The sequence below is a fragment of the Dipodomys ordii genome, unplaced genomic scaffold (assembly GCF_000151885.1).
Source record: "Dipodomys ordii isolate 6190 unplaced genomic scaffold, Dord_2.0 Scaffold33, whole genome shotgun sequence".
Lineage (NCBI taxonomy): Eukaryota > Metazoa > Chordata > Mammalia > Rodentia > Heteromyidae > Dipodomys > Dipodomys ordii.
In genome coordinates, this window is record NW_012267249.1 from 3,122,457 (window position 1) to 3,135,919 (window position 13,463).

General features: G+C 37.4%; 1 protein-coding gene across 1 annotated transcript in view; it reads right to left on the reverse strand.

Moving 5' to 3' along the window:
- Scmh1 (sex comb on midleg homolog 1 (Drosophila)) overlaps positions 1-13,463 on the reverse strand; it is an 85,190-nt gene that overhangs the window by 26,507 nt on the left and 45,220 nt on the right. The window contains exons 7-8 of the mRNA XM_013017027.1: positions 5,401-5,630; positions 1,032-1,158 (exon numbers count right to left, since the gene is read on the reverse strand). Coding sequence (XP_012872481.1) covers positions 1,032-1,158; positions 5,401-5,630 — 357 coding nt within the window. The remainder of the gene's footprint in view (positions 1-1,031; positions 1,159-5,400; positions 5,631-13,463) is intronic.

Consider the following 13,463-nt stretch of genomic DNA (forward strand, 5'->3'; position numbering starts at 1 on the left):
ATATCCAGTAAAAGAAAAGTTATCACAGTGTACCTCATGGCTCAATTGAGAATAACACTTAATTTTATAATAATAAAATACTAAATTTTGATCCACACACATAAAACTCTAACAGATTTGTATCATCCTACTCAGTTACCAGATTTTGTTTTGAATCAACCAGTTAGTGGATGGTCTCAGAAATCAAATTCACTCTCACTGAATGTTTAGCACCATCAATGATTGTTTTAAAAGAGTAAGAAGGGCTTGAGCATGGTGGCTCAAGCCTGTAACCTGTAGCTACTTGGGAGGCAGAGATGGAGGGTTGTGACAGTTTGGATATACAAATTTGTGGGATTCCATCTTGACCAATGGCTGGATATTTACCTTTTATCCCAAGCTGTAGGGGAAGCACAATGGTTGGGTGTAGTGGCCAAGCTGTAGGGGAAGCACAATGGTTGGGTGTAGTGGTGTGTTCCTGTCATCTCAGTGACAAAGGGAAACACAAATAGGAGGATTATAGTCTGAGCTGGCCTTGGTATAAACTGAGACCCTATCTTGAAAATAACCAATGTATAAGGGGCTGGAGGAATGGCTCAAATGATAGAACACCTGCTGAGCAAGAGCAAAGCCCTAAGTTTAAACCCCAGTACTATCCCCTGTCCCCAATCAGAAGAGTTTCATACATATCTGAATCATGACAGGACTACTGGAAGGCTAGAAGGGTACTGGATGGTAGAAGGGATCATTGAGAGCACCCCTAACTGGACAGAATGAGTAATATTCTAAACTGGGTCAGGGAGCTCCAGGTGCTTCCTCTTTTCTCCCCAGCTGGCCCCAGTTCCTCAGAAGAACACTTACCCAAGCTTCTGATTGTTGTGATAGAATGAAAGTTTCTCTAAGACTCTTTCAAATGCCAAAGACAAAACATTTAGAGAAAGACTGTATCTAGGTTTACAAATTTGCAGGGGTTAAGTTCCAGGTAAAAGACAAGAGGAAGTGTAAGTCACTGGGGCTTGGGGCCTGTTGTAGCTAGTTCCAGCCTCTCTTACCTGTGGGGGCCTGCATGGCTGAGCTGGGGATAGTAGCAGCGTCTTGGGGGACAGTGCTGGTATCCGGTTCAGGGGTGCTGGTTGTTGGTGAAGTGGGTTGTGGGCTCAGCAAAGTCCGAGGTTTTCTCTGTTAAAATGGATGGGGAAAAGTTTGCTACCTGTGATCAGTAACTTGCCATCTAATTCCTCTATTTCTAGTAATTAATTCACCTATGATATAAAAATGTATTTGTAGGTATAACTTCATTTTATCTTTTTCACTCAGCAACTTGCTCAAAGTTATATATACAGTGAATGCTTAACATTTTTTGAATCTATGTACACAATGCTGATTTTCTGAAGACAGAGCTAACTGCACTTTTACAGTGCATTAACATTTAATATTACCATATAAAATTTGAGATCCTTTATAATAAACTGGGTGGATTAAAACCAAAAAGGAGAACATATGGTATGTTTTTATATTTTGTTTCTCTTTAAATGGAAATGACCCTCATAACTCTATAAAATACTTTCTTCTGCCTACTTCCTTTTCAGCTTATTTCCTGCCCTCCCTTTAAACATCCCACTCTAATAATCTCTAATTATATTATTTCTCTAGAAATATGAAGTACAGTTGTACCTGGCCCATACCTTCACAGGATTAAACTGTCTCTCCTGTTCTTGTTCATTTATTTATTTTTTTGTGTGGTGGTACTGGGGTTTGAACTCAGGGTCTCTTGCTTAGTAGGAAGCACTCAATTTCTTGAGTCATGCTCAGTCTATGCCCTTGCTTCTTTTATTTGCTTTACAAATTTCTGTTCATTTAGGAAGCCTCCCTAAGTTTTCCTCTACTACTTCTTTGATAACTCCTTCATAGTACTTTGTTTATTCCATTTGTTGATGTACTGTCAATACATGTTCAGATTTTGGTGCCCCTATTAGCCTGAAGCTGTTTAAGGGTTTGAATCTGTATTAATACAAGTTTTTCATGAAGCATACAAAATAGATAATCAATAATAGGGGAGTAATAAAGAGAACCTGAGAGAAATCTATGCTATTCAAGGCAATATTGGGAAGAAAGGTCTTGAAACTTTTTTTTTTTTTTGTGGGTCATGGGGCTTGAACTCTGGGCTTGCGCACTGTCCCTCACTCTTCAGCTCAAGGCTAGTGCTCTACCACTTGAGCCACAGGGCTACTTCCAGTTTCCTACTGTTTTATTGGAGATAAAAAGTCTCATAGGTTTTCTTGCTCGGGCTGGCTTTGAACGTGATCCTCAGATCTCAGCCTCTTGAGTAGCTGGGATAACAGCCATGAACACTGGTGCCCAGCCCAAGAAACATTTTTTTAAGAGCCTTTCTGAATGCAAAGTTACCACAACTATCACAGGAATTAACTAAGTGCCTTTCATTAAGTGTCTCATATACGGTCTACTGTCAGGAGCTATATAAATCTGCTTTCTGTGGACACAGTATAAGGAGATCACACTGATGGCAACAGGCATATATCAGATGGCCTTGCCTAGGAAAGGCCATGTTGTAAACCCTCATTAGAAATAGATGACTGCTTACATTTTTGGGTGAAAAATATGGTAATTATAGTTAAACTTCAATCAGTTTGTGGCAAGATTTCAGTTTCTGAAGGAGCAAGTCTGGTGTTAGGTGCCTGAGTATTTTGAAAGAAAGCAGAAAGATGAAAAGTATTATTACAGTTTGAGATAGGTGACCTTTCATGTGTTGTAGCTCTTCACACATTACTTCATCTCTATTTTTTCTTTTCCTTTTTTTCTGATCTTAGGGCCTGAACTCTGGGCCATGTTCCTGAACTGCTGTGTCTGAGGCTAGTGCTCTATCACTTGAACCACAACCCCACTTCCAGCCTTTTAGTGGTTGATTGGAGATACATCCTATGGACTTCCCTTCCCAGGCTGGCTTTGAACCACAGTCCTCAGATCTCAATACTGAAAGTAGTTAGGTTTACAGGTGTGAGCCACTGGCATGCAGCTTACCTCATCCTGTTCTTATATGGGAGAAAAATGAGGCATAGAGACTGACCCAAAGAAGCTCTCCTAAGATCACACAAGTGGCCACAAACATAGATAAGACCTAAAACTAAATCTGCCTGGCTTCAAAAGTCTTCCTTTTTGCTTCAAAAAAGAATGTAAAGAATCATGGGCTACACAGAAGGCACATACTTTTATGGAATTAGGAAAAATAACAGGAAGGGGAATCATTCAAATGCCAGGATATGGTAAGAATGATGACTGCTTTCATGAAGGACAGAAAGACTAGGAGGGAAAAACAAGTAAATAATTTTGAGATACACTGCAACTGTATATAGAAAACAGCATAAAAAACAGCATAAAAATGAAAGCTGTTGATCAACAGGAAAGTAGGGGAGGAGAAAGAAAAGTCGGGTCTATTGGGGGGGTATTAATGTGAGAGATTTGAGCTCTTTCATGAAAGTGTGAATTGATACTATTCAAATAGATGAAATTTCTTGAAATTGTGGGGGCACACATAAGAAAAAAGAATGTGTACATGAGTGGAAATCTCATTATGAAATCCCCCCTCATATTGCTAATGCATACTAATACAAGGGCAAAGGATACTCTGGGGGGAGTATAGCAGAAGCAGTAATAATCGAAGTTTTTAGGTTTTGAAGTCTTAACAGCCATTTAATCTAGCTATCCAGCCAGTACTTCTACCTCCCTCTTTATGAAAATATTTCTCCTAAAGAGTCATCTAGTTCTTGATAAAATTTCTCTAGTAGCAGGGACTCATTAACTGTTCCTTCTATTTTGAGATAGCGCTAACTGATCCTTCTTTGTTGAGAGCAAGACCTGTAATTTAAATTTGTTTATTGGTTCTGATTCTGTCTTTAGAATTTCTCAGATATGTTTTTCCATATTTTGATTACATTCATTATGTGTCTACATAATCAAAATCATGCTTTTTCTAGCCTTAGCATCCTTAGTGCACTCAACTTCTACACAACATGAGAAAGAGGGGAGTCTAACAGAGATAAAAATGACTCAAAACTGGGTTTAGGGATAGTGGTACTAGATAAGAAACATCATTATATCTTATATAGGAGAATTCCTAGTCAGTAAATAAGAGACAACTGGGATTGGTCTTATCCATCCCTAAAACCATCCATCCGTCCTGTGTATACTGATAATCTAAAAGACTGAGATATAGTGTAGTCAAGGAAAAAAAAAGAAAAGGAAAAGATTGGGGTATTGACCTTGAGAAGCTTATATTCTATGAGCACTGAAGATAGGACTACTAAATGAACAAAACAGATCAACAAACCAGTCAATTAACCAGTCCTGAAGAATATGATACTGAAACTGACTGTCCACAGAAAACCAGGCATCATTTCCACACCAAAACACAAATATTCTAGTTCAAGAAGGGTGTTTCAAGAAGTCTCTATAGTTAGGAAGTGAGCGCAGGAGGTGATGTTAAAGAGGTCCTAGAGATGCTACTGAGAAACCTTTTCACACCAATGTTTTTCTTAGAGAAGATACTCATGAAAACTAGCATGACTAAGTTCATGTTCAGTAAGGCTTGATTCATCAGTCTTTCCCAGTACAAGTGTTATATTGCTTAAGAGTGAACATGTGGTAGGGCAGTAGTGACCTTGGAGATAAAAGATTTGGAAGCAATGGATGTATAATTTGCCACTCATTAGGAAAATATTTCCTGTATCTGCTAATTTACTTAATAAAATAATGTTAACACTGTCTCCCAGAATTCTGAGATCTTATGATATGTAAGTATTGACATCTAATATAGAGTCTGACACTAAATAGGTAGTATTTTTTTTTAAGAAGAGGAGGTAGGGATAGCAAAAATAAACACATTCAAAGAATTAATTTCCTCTCTTTATTTGCTGGACATCTACTCTGGGAAAGTTAATTAGAAGCAGGGCCTTCTATCTATGGAAGTTATATAATTTTCAAGTCAAAATTTGTTTCCTATCACTACTCTCTTTTTTCTAATATTACCAAATTATATGTAGGTACTGGGAAGAAATGATAAACTAAGGTAGTCCTTTTAAAATCATGTGGAGGTAGAATAGGGCTCTTTTAAAGATGAATGGATATGAATATAAATTACCGCCGCCCCCTTTTTGTGCTGAGTTTGAACTCAGGGCCTGGGCTCTATCTTTGAGCTTCTTTTGCTCAAGGACAGTGCTCTACTACTTGGGCAACAGTTCTATTTCCAGATTTATAGTAGTTTATTAGAGGTAAGAGTCTCACAGAATTTCCTGACCACACTGGCTTCAAACCATGAACTAGGATTATAGGTGTGAGACACCTGTGCCTGGTGAATTACTCTTTTCTAACCCCTTATACTTTTCTGGGAAGTGCATTTTTACCTACCTTACTGCCAGGTTTGGGGCCCCTCTTCTTTGGGAATTTCAAAGGTTCAGTTGACTTGGATTGGGTAGAGATGGTATGGGCAATAAGAGTCTTAGGTGTTCGGCCCCTCTTCTTTCCTGGTTTACGTCCCTTCTGCCCTGGTTGATGCTCCAAGATAGTTTTGCTGCTGTGGATGCTGGGCTTCTCAGAGTTCACTTCAGATGCTGGATAGGGACTCTTTGGAATCACAACTGCAAGAAAAAGACTCATTCTATCACCTCTTCATCTCTCTGCATTCCCGTCCCCCAAAGAAGAAAATAAAATGACCGTGCTCTGGCATGAGTAGTTACATCCCAGGAAGCTAGTTTTCTGGCCTTTGACCTAACTGTTTAGACAACAGCAAAAGAAAATTTAATTTACATTGTCTACAATTGAAAGTTTTAAATTATCTGTCTAGCAGATATGGGATGAAAACATTAAAATTAAAAACATTAAATTTAAAGCATAAAATAGAAAATCTTTGTAAGTTACTAATCAGATAATATTCAGAATATGTAAAGAACTAAAAAAATTTAACACCAAAATATCTCAATTAATAACCATTATTAAATGGGCAGATAAGCTGAATAGTTTTTGAAAGAAGTACAAATGGTCAGTGAACACATGGAGAAATGTTCAAATTCTTAGTCATAAAGGATATGCTAATCTAAACAGTGAGATTCCATTTCACCTTAGTCAGGATGGCAATCATCAAGATAACAAATAGGCCAGGGGGGAAAAAGACTCAATTGGCAGAGTGCTTGCTTAGCAAGGAGAGAAGCCATGAGTTCAAATCTCAAGAAGGAGCTTTCTGAGTCCCTCCCAAAAGGAAAACAAGGAAAAAAGCTTGTGAGAATACAGATGCAAAGGCAGGGAGGAACTCTCATGAGAAAACTGAATATTGATGTATGTCTAACCAAGAATAATAGATCATGAGGGTAGATGAGAGGAAATGACATAGACCTAACTAGAGAACAAGGTAGGGGCAAAGATTTATTAAACAAGAAACAAAAACACTAAAATTATGAAAGAGAAATTATATATCTAACTTTATTAAAAGGAAAAAAATTCTAAGCTGGACATGTGGCTTTAGTGACAGAATATTTGTCTACCATGTGTTAGGTTTTAGGTATGAACCCCAGAACTAAAAAACAAAATAAAAAACAAAGATTCTTCATAAAAATATTTAAGAAAATAAAAACATGCAAAAAACACATCTAGATTACTATAAATAACTAAAAATCGTAATAAGACTGGCAGCCTAAAACTTAAAAATAGACAAGACTTGAAGAGATATTCACAAAAATTAATGTACAAATAATCAGTAAGCAAATATAAGTTGCTGAAAAGTTTGTTAAAACATAAATTAGGGGCTGGGAAGGTGGCTCAATGGTAGAGTGCTTGCTTCACATGAGGCCCTGGGTTCTATTCCTCAGCACCACATAAACAGAAAAAGTAGGAAGTGGCACTGTGGCTCAAGCGGTAGAGCTCTAGCCTTGAGCTGAAGAGCTGAGGGACAGTACCCAGGCCCAGAGTTTAGGCCCCACGACCAACAAAAATAAAACAAAACAACTCCCCCCCCCCATAAATTAGAACTGTACCTCCAACAAAAATCACCAAAATTAAAATAACTGACAATACCTAATAATGATGAAATTATTTAGAACTCAAAATTACTGATGGAATCTAAGTCACTGGAAAATTATTGAGCTGTAAGACCCAAATCCACACTTAGGTGTGCCCATGAGAATAGAGAAAAATGACAATTGAAGGCATGTGCAAGCACACTTACCCCAGAGACATTCTTTTTTTTGGGTCCGGTCGTGGGGCCTGAACTCTGGGCCTGGGTGCTGTCCCTCAGCTCTTCAGCTCAAGGCTAGCACTCTACCACTTGAGCCACAGCGCCACTTCCGGCTTTTTTTTTCTTTTTGCTTATGTGGTGCTGAGGAATTGAACCCAGGGCCTCAGGCATGCAAGGCAAGCACTCTACCATTAAGCCACCTTCTCAGCCTCCAGAGACATTCTTATACATGTGCATTAGCATTATGTAGCATTATATAGAAGAATACCCAGAGGAAAAGTATTTATAATAAATGAAAATTTGAACTTATCTAAAAGTCCACTACTAATAAAACGGATATAAGATAAAGGTGTAGCTCAATGGCAGAGTACATATATACTTAGTGTGTATGAGGCCCCTAGGTCCAATTTCTAACATATACACATAAAAAACTGGAAAATATTATAGTTAGTAGTTCTCAGAGCATAGTCTGGGTCCTAGAAACCTTTCAACACTAAACATTATTTTTCCTTTGTATACTCATCTTTTCCCAGTAGAACTTTCCAGAGACTATGTGTAAGATGTTAATCTAACACCACTAAAACTTTCCTTGTGTTTCCTCCTCCTTTGTCTCTGTCTTTTTCTCTCTTTCACTGTTCTTCTCTTAAGAACATAAGTTCTATCTTAGCAAAAGCCTAAGTGTATAATACACATCATTAAGTATAGGCACTATGTACAGAAGATTTTTAGTACTTGTTATCTTATTGATCTTACGGTTGAAATATACTCAATGAGCAACAATTCTCCATTATCTACTTCCAGCCCCTGTCATCCTAGATTTTGCTTGTATGCATTCTATTTTAGATACTTCATATAAGCAGAATCATGTAGTAGTCCTTTTTTGTGCTGGTACTGGAGCTTCAGAGCTTTTCACTGTTGCTTAGCTTTTTGCTCTACCACCTGAGCCACCACGCCTCTTCTGGTTTTCTGGTGATTTATTGGAGATAAAGAGTCTCACGGACTTTGCTGCTCAGGCTGAACCGCAATCCTCAAATCTCAGCCTCCTGAGTAGCTAGGATTACAGGTGTGAGCCACCAGAGCCTAGCTTAACAAATAAAAGCTCTTTGAAGGCTTTAAGTATATAAAAGTTCCCTAAGATCAAAGGGATTGAGAACCACTCATTTATAATTACAATCACTTCCTTGTCCTTCTCATCTTCCAGACACTTGCTTAGAAAGAAACTCAACCCTGTTAAACTCAACTTTCAACCTATTTCACACTTTAGCCAGAACAACTGAACAAATTAAATGATCTCACTTTAAACTAGTTATTGTAAACCCCAAGACTGTTCCATATTTCTCCATAATAGACCATGAAATAGATGCTGAGTAGGAGTAAATTATTCACTTTGGAGTTTTTGTGGTCACACAACAAGGTGTATGCCACACTGGATGCCATCTCAGTTGGCATCCAGTACATCTTTGTAAAATAGAAGTGGAAACAGGTAATAAAAGAACATAATAGGACATTACTCACAAATTCTAGTGATTGGAAAACAGTTTTGCTTCTGTTTCCTTTAAGGCTATACATAAAAGTCCATAATACCAATTGGCACAAAGAAGTTGCCCTCTCTGGCCTGAAAGACATGAACAAAAGAAACCAACCAATTACATAGACTGAATAGTTCCTAAAAATCAGGTTTTTCAGGTCTCATGTGAGCAGCATGGGGATTAGGCTTCATGCTAATTTAAAAGCTACCTAATAAATAGATTTTCTTCAAGTATCCTGAGGGACTCAATGATTTGGAAGTTCTTATCGGGTACCCTTGATTTGCCTTGTTACATTTTAATTTAATTATCCTACTTGAGAAAAAAATGCTATCAAGAGATCATAGATCTATTTCTGGTTTTCCTTTGTTAATGATCTGACCTTGAGTTTGTCATTTAAATACAATCTTTCTTTAGTTTTCCAAATGTCAATAATAAAATAATTTAATGGCTATCTGCAGAGAAAGACAAAAGATAGGAATAATGCCTAACACATTTGATGATACTAATATCGACAGAATTACACTTTTCATCAAAAATATTTTGAGGCTGAGCATAGTGATTCATACCCATAGTCCCAGCTATTCAGGTGACAGAAATTGAGGGATGTTCAGTTCAAGATTAGCCTGGGAAAAGTTAGCAAGACTCCATCTCAAGCAGTAAGCCTAGTGTGGAAGCACACACTGTCATCTCAGCTATGTAGGAGACGCTAAGTAGGAGGATATTTATTGGTCTAAAGTTGGCCACACACAAAAAGTAAGATCCTATTTGAAAAATAAAGCAAAAAGGGCTGAAGATATGTGACTTAACTGATCCAGCACCTGCCAACAAGGACAAGGCCTAAAATTCAAATCCTAGTATCACCAAAAAAAACCATATATTTTTTTAGAAAGTTCTTAAAATTCTCTGTGATAATTTTGCAGAGGCTGCCATTTCTCACCTTCTTTGATAAATGAGGAAAGTGAGCCTCAGAGAAGTGACGGTGGCAGAACTGGGCATGATTTTAAGATTTGGAGTTTTCATAACACACATTGTCATGTTACCTAAGAAGCAATCTGATTGGTGGGAGTCCAAGGAATAGAATTTATGTGTTAATTAGTTTGACCACATTAGTTGAAAATCTGATGAATTCTAAGCATTTAGTTTGCCAAACAAACTAGAGCAGGCACAATCCTGGTGGCAGAATTTTGCATATCAATCACTGTTTACCCTATGTGGAAGACACAAGGTAAACCTGAATATCTTCATCAGGAATGAACAGGACACTCAGAGAGGATGAGGTCATGACAAAAAGACATACTGGCCAATTTCAAGGGGCTTCCGTAGACTAAATGTGAGACAGTTTCAGTATCAAAACAAATTATAGTAAAAAAAATTAATACAGAACCCAGATTAACACATATATACAAAATGAGAAATTAGGAAATAATTGATTCAAATAAGATCCACCAATAGATTATAAAACTAAAGGGTGAAAGTTTAATAAGGATTAGAACATCTATTATCTCAAAGTATTTCTCATAATGAACTACAAGAAGAAATGTAATTATGTGGTGAAAAATCTTGGCAGACACAGCCTGATTCAAAGAATTAATGGTACTCTTTGAAGTAATGAGACAGAGAGGAATCTTGTATCTCTAAACAAAATGCTTTAATAGCCTTAATCTGACTATTGCCTTAATCTAATCATGGGTTAACAACAAATAATCCCAGACGGAGAGCCAATCTGTAGAATAATCTGTAGACTATATATTTATAAATTAAAAAGATGAATAACTGATTCAGATGAATGGAAAGTAAAGGGACATGATAACTAAATACAATTTATGATCCAGGATTTTGTTTTCCTAAAGACATTACAATATTGGGTCCAACTGGCAAACTATAAAGTTTAAAGATTATTATTAATATGAATTATTGTTAACATTAATTTTCTGGTTTAAATAGCTAAGGTCTACTAATTCTTTGATATTAAATAAGGTCTACTACTTTAATATTAAATTTCTGATTATAAAAACAGCATTATACCAATGTAAGTGAATGCCTTTTTAAGAAAACACATACTATCAGCAGTGAAGAGTATGTGTATAAGTTGTCAAATGGTTCAGAGAAAATGTATTATGCATTGAGAGAAAAGTAGTGTAAATGGATGCCATGTTAATATTTGGTGACTCCTACTAAAAGGCATAGGGGAATTCTTTATATTACTGTTGCAACTTTTCTGATTAGGTGAAATGTATCACAATGTTTTGAAACAGAGTTAGCAGTATTACTAAATGCATTTATTATACACTGGGTTAAAAGAATCCAGAGGAGAAATGACTGTCTGCAAGGGAAGGGGAAGGGACAAGGTAGAAAGACAAGTGAGGCTATCAAGCCATATCTGAAATGGCTTTTAACCCATCTCTGAAGAATGAATGACTTTGTAGTAAGAAGGCATAGGTAAAGGAGGTGGGGATAAGAGTGCCTTAGACAGAGGGGACCTCATAGACAGAGGACAGTGGTGAGAGTAGGTTTATATGAAGACCTGTGGGTAGTTCTGTGTGGCTTAAGTCCATTAGAAGAAGCAGATACAGTTTAGAAGAGACACTGTGGTCAGCTAGAGAACAGTTCACATAGCATTTAAAGAATCTTCTAACTTTAGTACATGGATTCTGTTGCAGCACAAAAGATATAATTGGTCTCCCCTCCTTGTCAAATTTCTTCTGATCTATGCAAATAGGTGTGCATTATCTAATTTTCATTCTCTTGATCCTGATAATGGCTAATAATGTCACTAAAGATAGATATAAATTATTAAGACCATGAATAGAGGGAGGATAGTTTATATACAGGTCTTCTCCAAAGATTAATTTATATTGCTGAAAAGGAACTGAGTTTTACTGAAGACCTGCTATGAAAGAGGCATCAACTGGGCACCGGTGGCTCATGGTTCATGCCTGTAATTGTAGCCACTCAGGAGGCTGAGATCTGAGGATCACGGTTCAAAGCCAGCCTGGGCAGGAAAGTCCGTGAGACTCTTATCTCCAATAAACAACCAGAAAACTGGAAGTGGACTGTGGCTCAAGTGGTAGAGCATTGGCCTTCAGCTGAAATGCTGAGGGACAGCACCCAAGCTCAGAGTTCAAGCCCTAAGACTACCTCCCCACCCCGCAATCCCTCCCTCCACCAAAAAAAAAAAAAGAGAGAAAGAAAGAGGCATCATACTATGTGCAAGGGAAGAATGAAAAATCCTCATTGTTACTAACATGTACTGGGCTACATCAGAAGAGTATACACTGGCAGTTAAAAAAATGAACTTTTAAGTCTGCTTATGAAGGATATGTAGTATCTCTCTTAAACTTGAGTAACTTGGCCAAGGTTACCTAAGAGGCAAGGCTAGAATTTGAATCAAAGATGTCTTTGCTCTTTTCTATCATTCCATATTTTTAGTCAAATAATAAGTAGTGAGAATATATTACATAGTCAGTTATACCATATAAACTAGGAGTAGAGTAGCAAAGAAAGTTTCTACTGAGCTGAAATTGACAAGAGAAAGAATCAAGCATACATGGATCGAGGGCAGAGGAAAACCCAGATGTGAAGGCCTAAAGGAAACAGTGAATTTGGTTTGTATAAGAAACAAAAAGAAAGGGAGATGGTATCAGAGTGAATAAAGAAAATGATTGTATAAGATAATAAAATAACGTAAAAAAAAGCAACAAAGGGAGGGAATGAGGAAAGAAGAAAAGAAGAGGTGAAAGAAGGTAGGAAGGAGAAAAAGCAAGACTGGCTCTTATTAGAGATACAATAAATCATGTGTTCTAAACCACATGAAGCTGTAAGAATGGAAATAATTCTTCATGAAAAAGTTAAATCAGCCAAATCAACAAATGAGCCAACTTGGGGATCTGTAACATTTCTTTTTATGCATATACAGAGGTGTTTCCTCTTCCCAGCATGGAAGAAGTCCTAGATACTGGGACTTGGTTCCAAGGTGAACCAAGTGCAAAGGGCCTCACTGAGGAACCAGCCACGGCCTGTGAGGGTTGGCTGATTTGGGGAGTGCTATCATGAAATGGTGACAACTCACTAAGTCAGGCAGTTCGTGGTTCAGAAATGATCAAGGACAACTATCAGGACTGGCAGAAACGTGAAAAATTTGGGGATGAGGAAATGTTACCAAATGTGTTCCCCAAACTGGGCATGCCTATTATCCCATCTACTTAGGAATCTGAGATTTGAGGATTGAAGTTTGAAGACAATTGCAGCCTATCAGATGGCTTTTGGATGTCACCTCCTAACTAAGATAGGCAAACAAATTTTTGGTTCCCTGGAACCCAATTTTAATTCAGAAGCAGCTATCAAAAGTGGACTCTGGACCCCTTGCATCCCTTAAGATTGAAAGGGACCAAAGTAGTTTAGAGGAGAAATGGATAAACAGAGGAGGAGACTGGGAAATTAAATAAATAGATACTAAAAGAATCAGACTTAAATATTATAACCAGGAGGTAAAGACTGAAAAACCTTAGTTCAACCCTCAGGACATGTGAACACACACACACACACACACACACACATACACATACATCAGGACATGTGAACACACACACACACACACACCACACAATCTGCCAAGTTTCCTTCATCTTTTTGTTATAAATGAGTGTTTATCTTTTGTTTTTCTCTCCTAGTCAGTTATTATTGACATTCAAAAACTTCCTTTTTTTTTTTTTTTT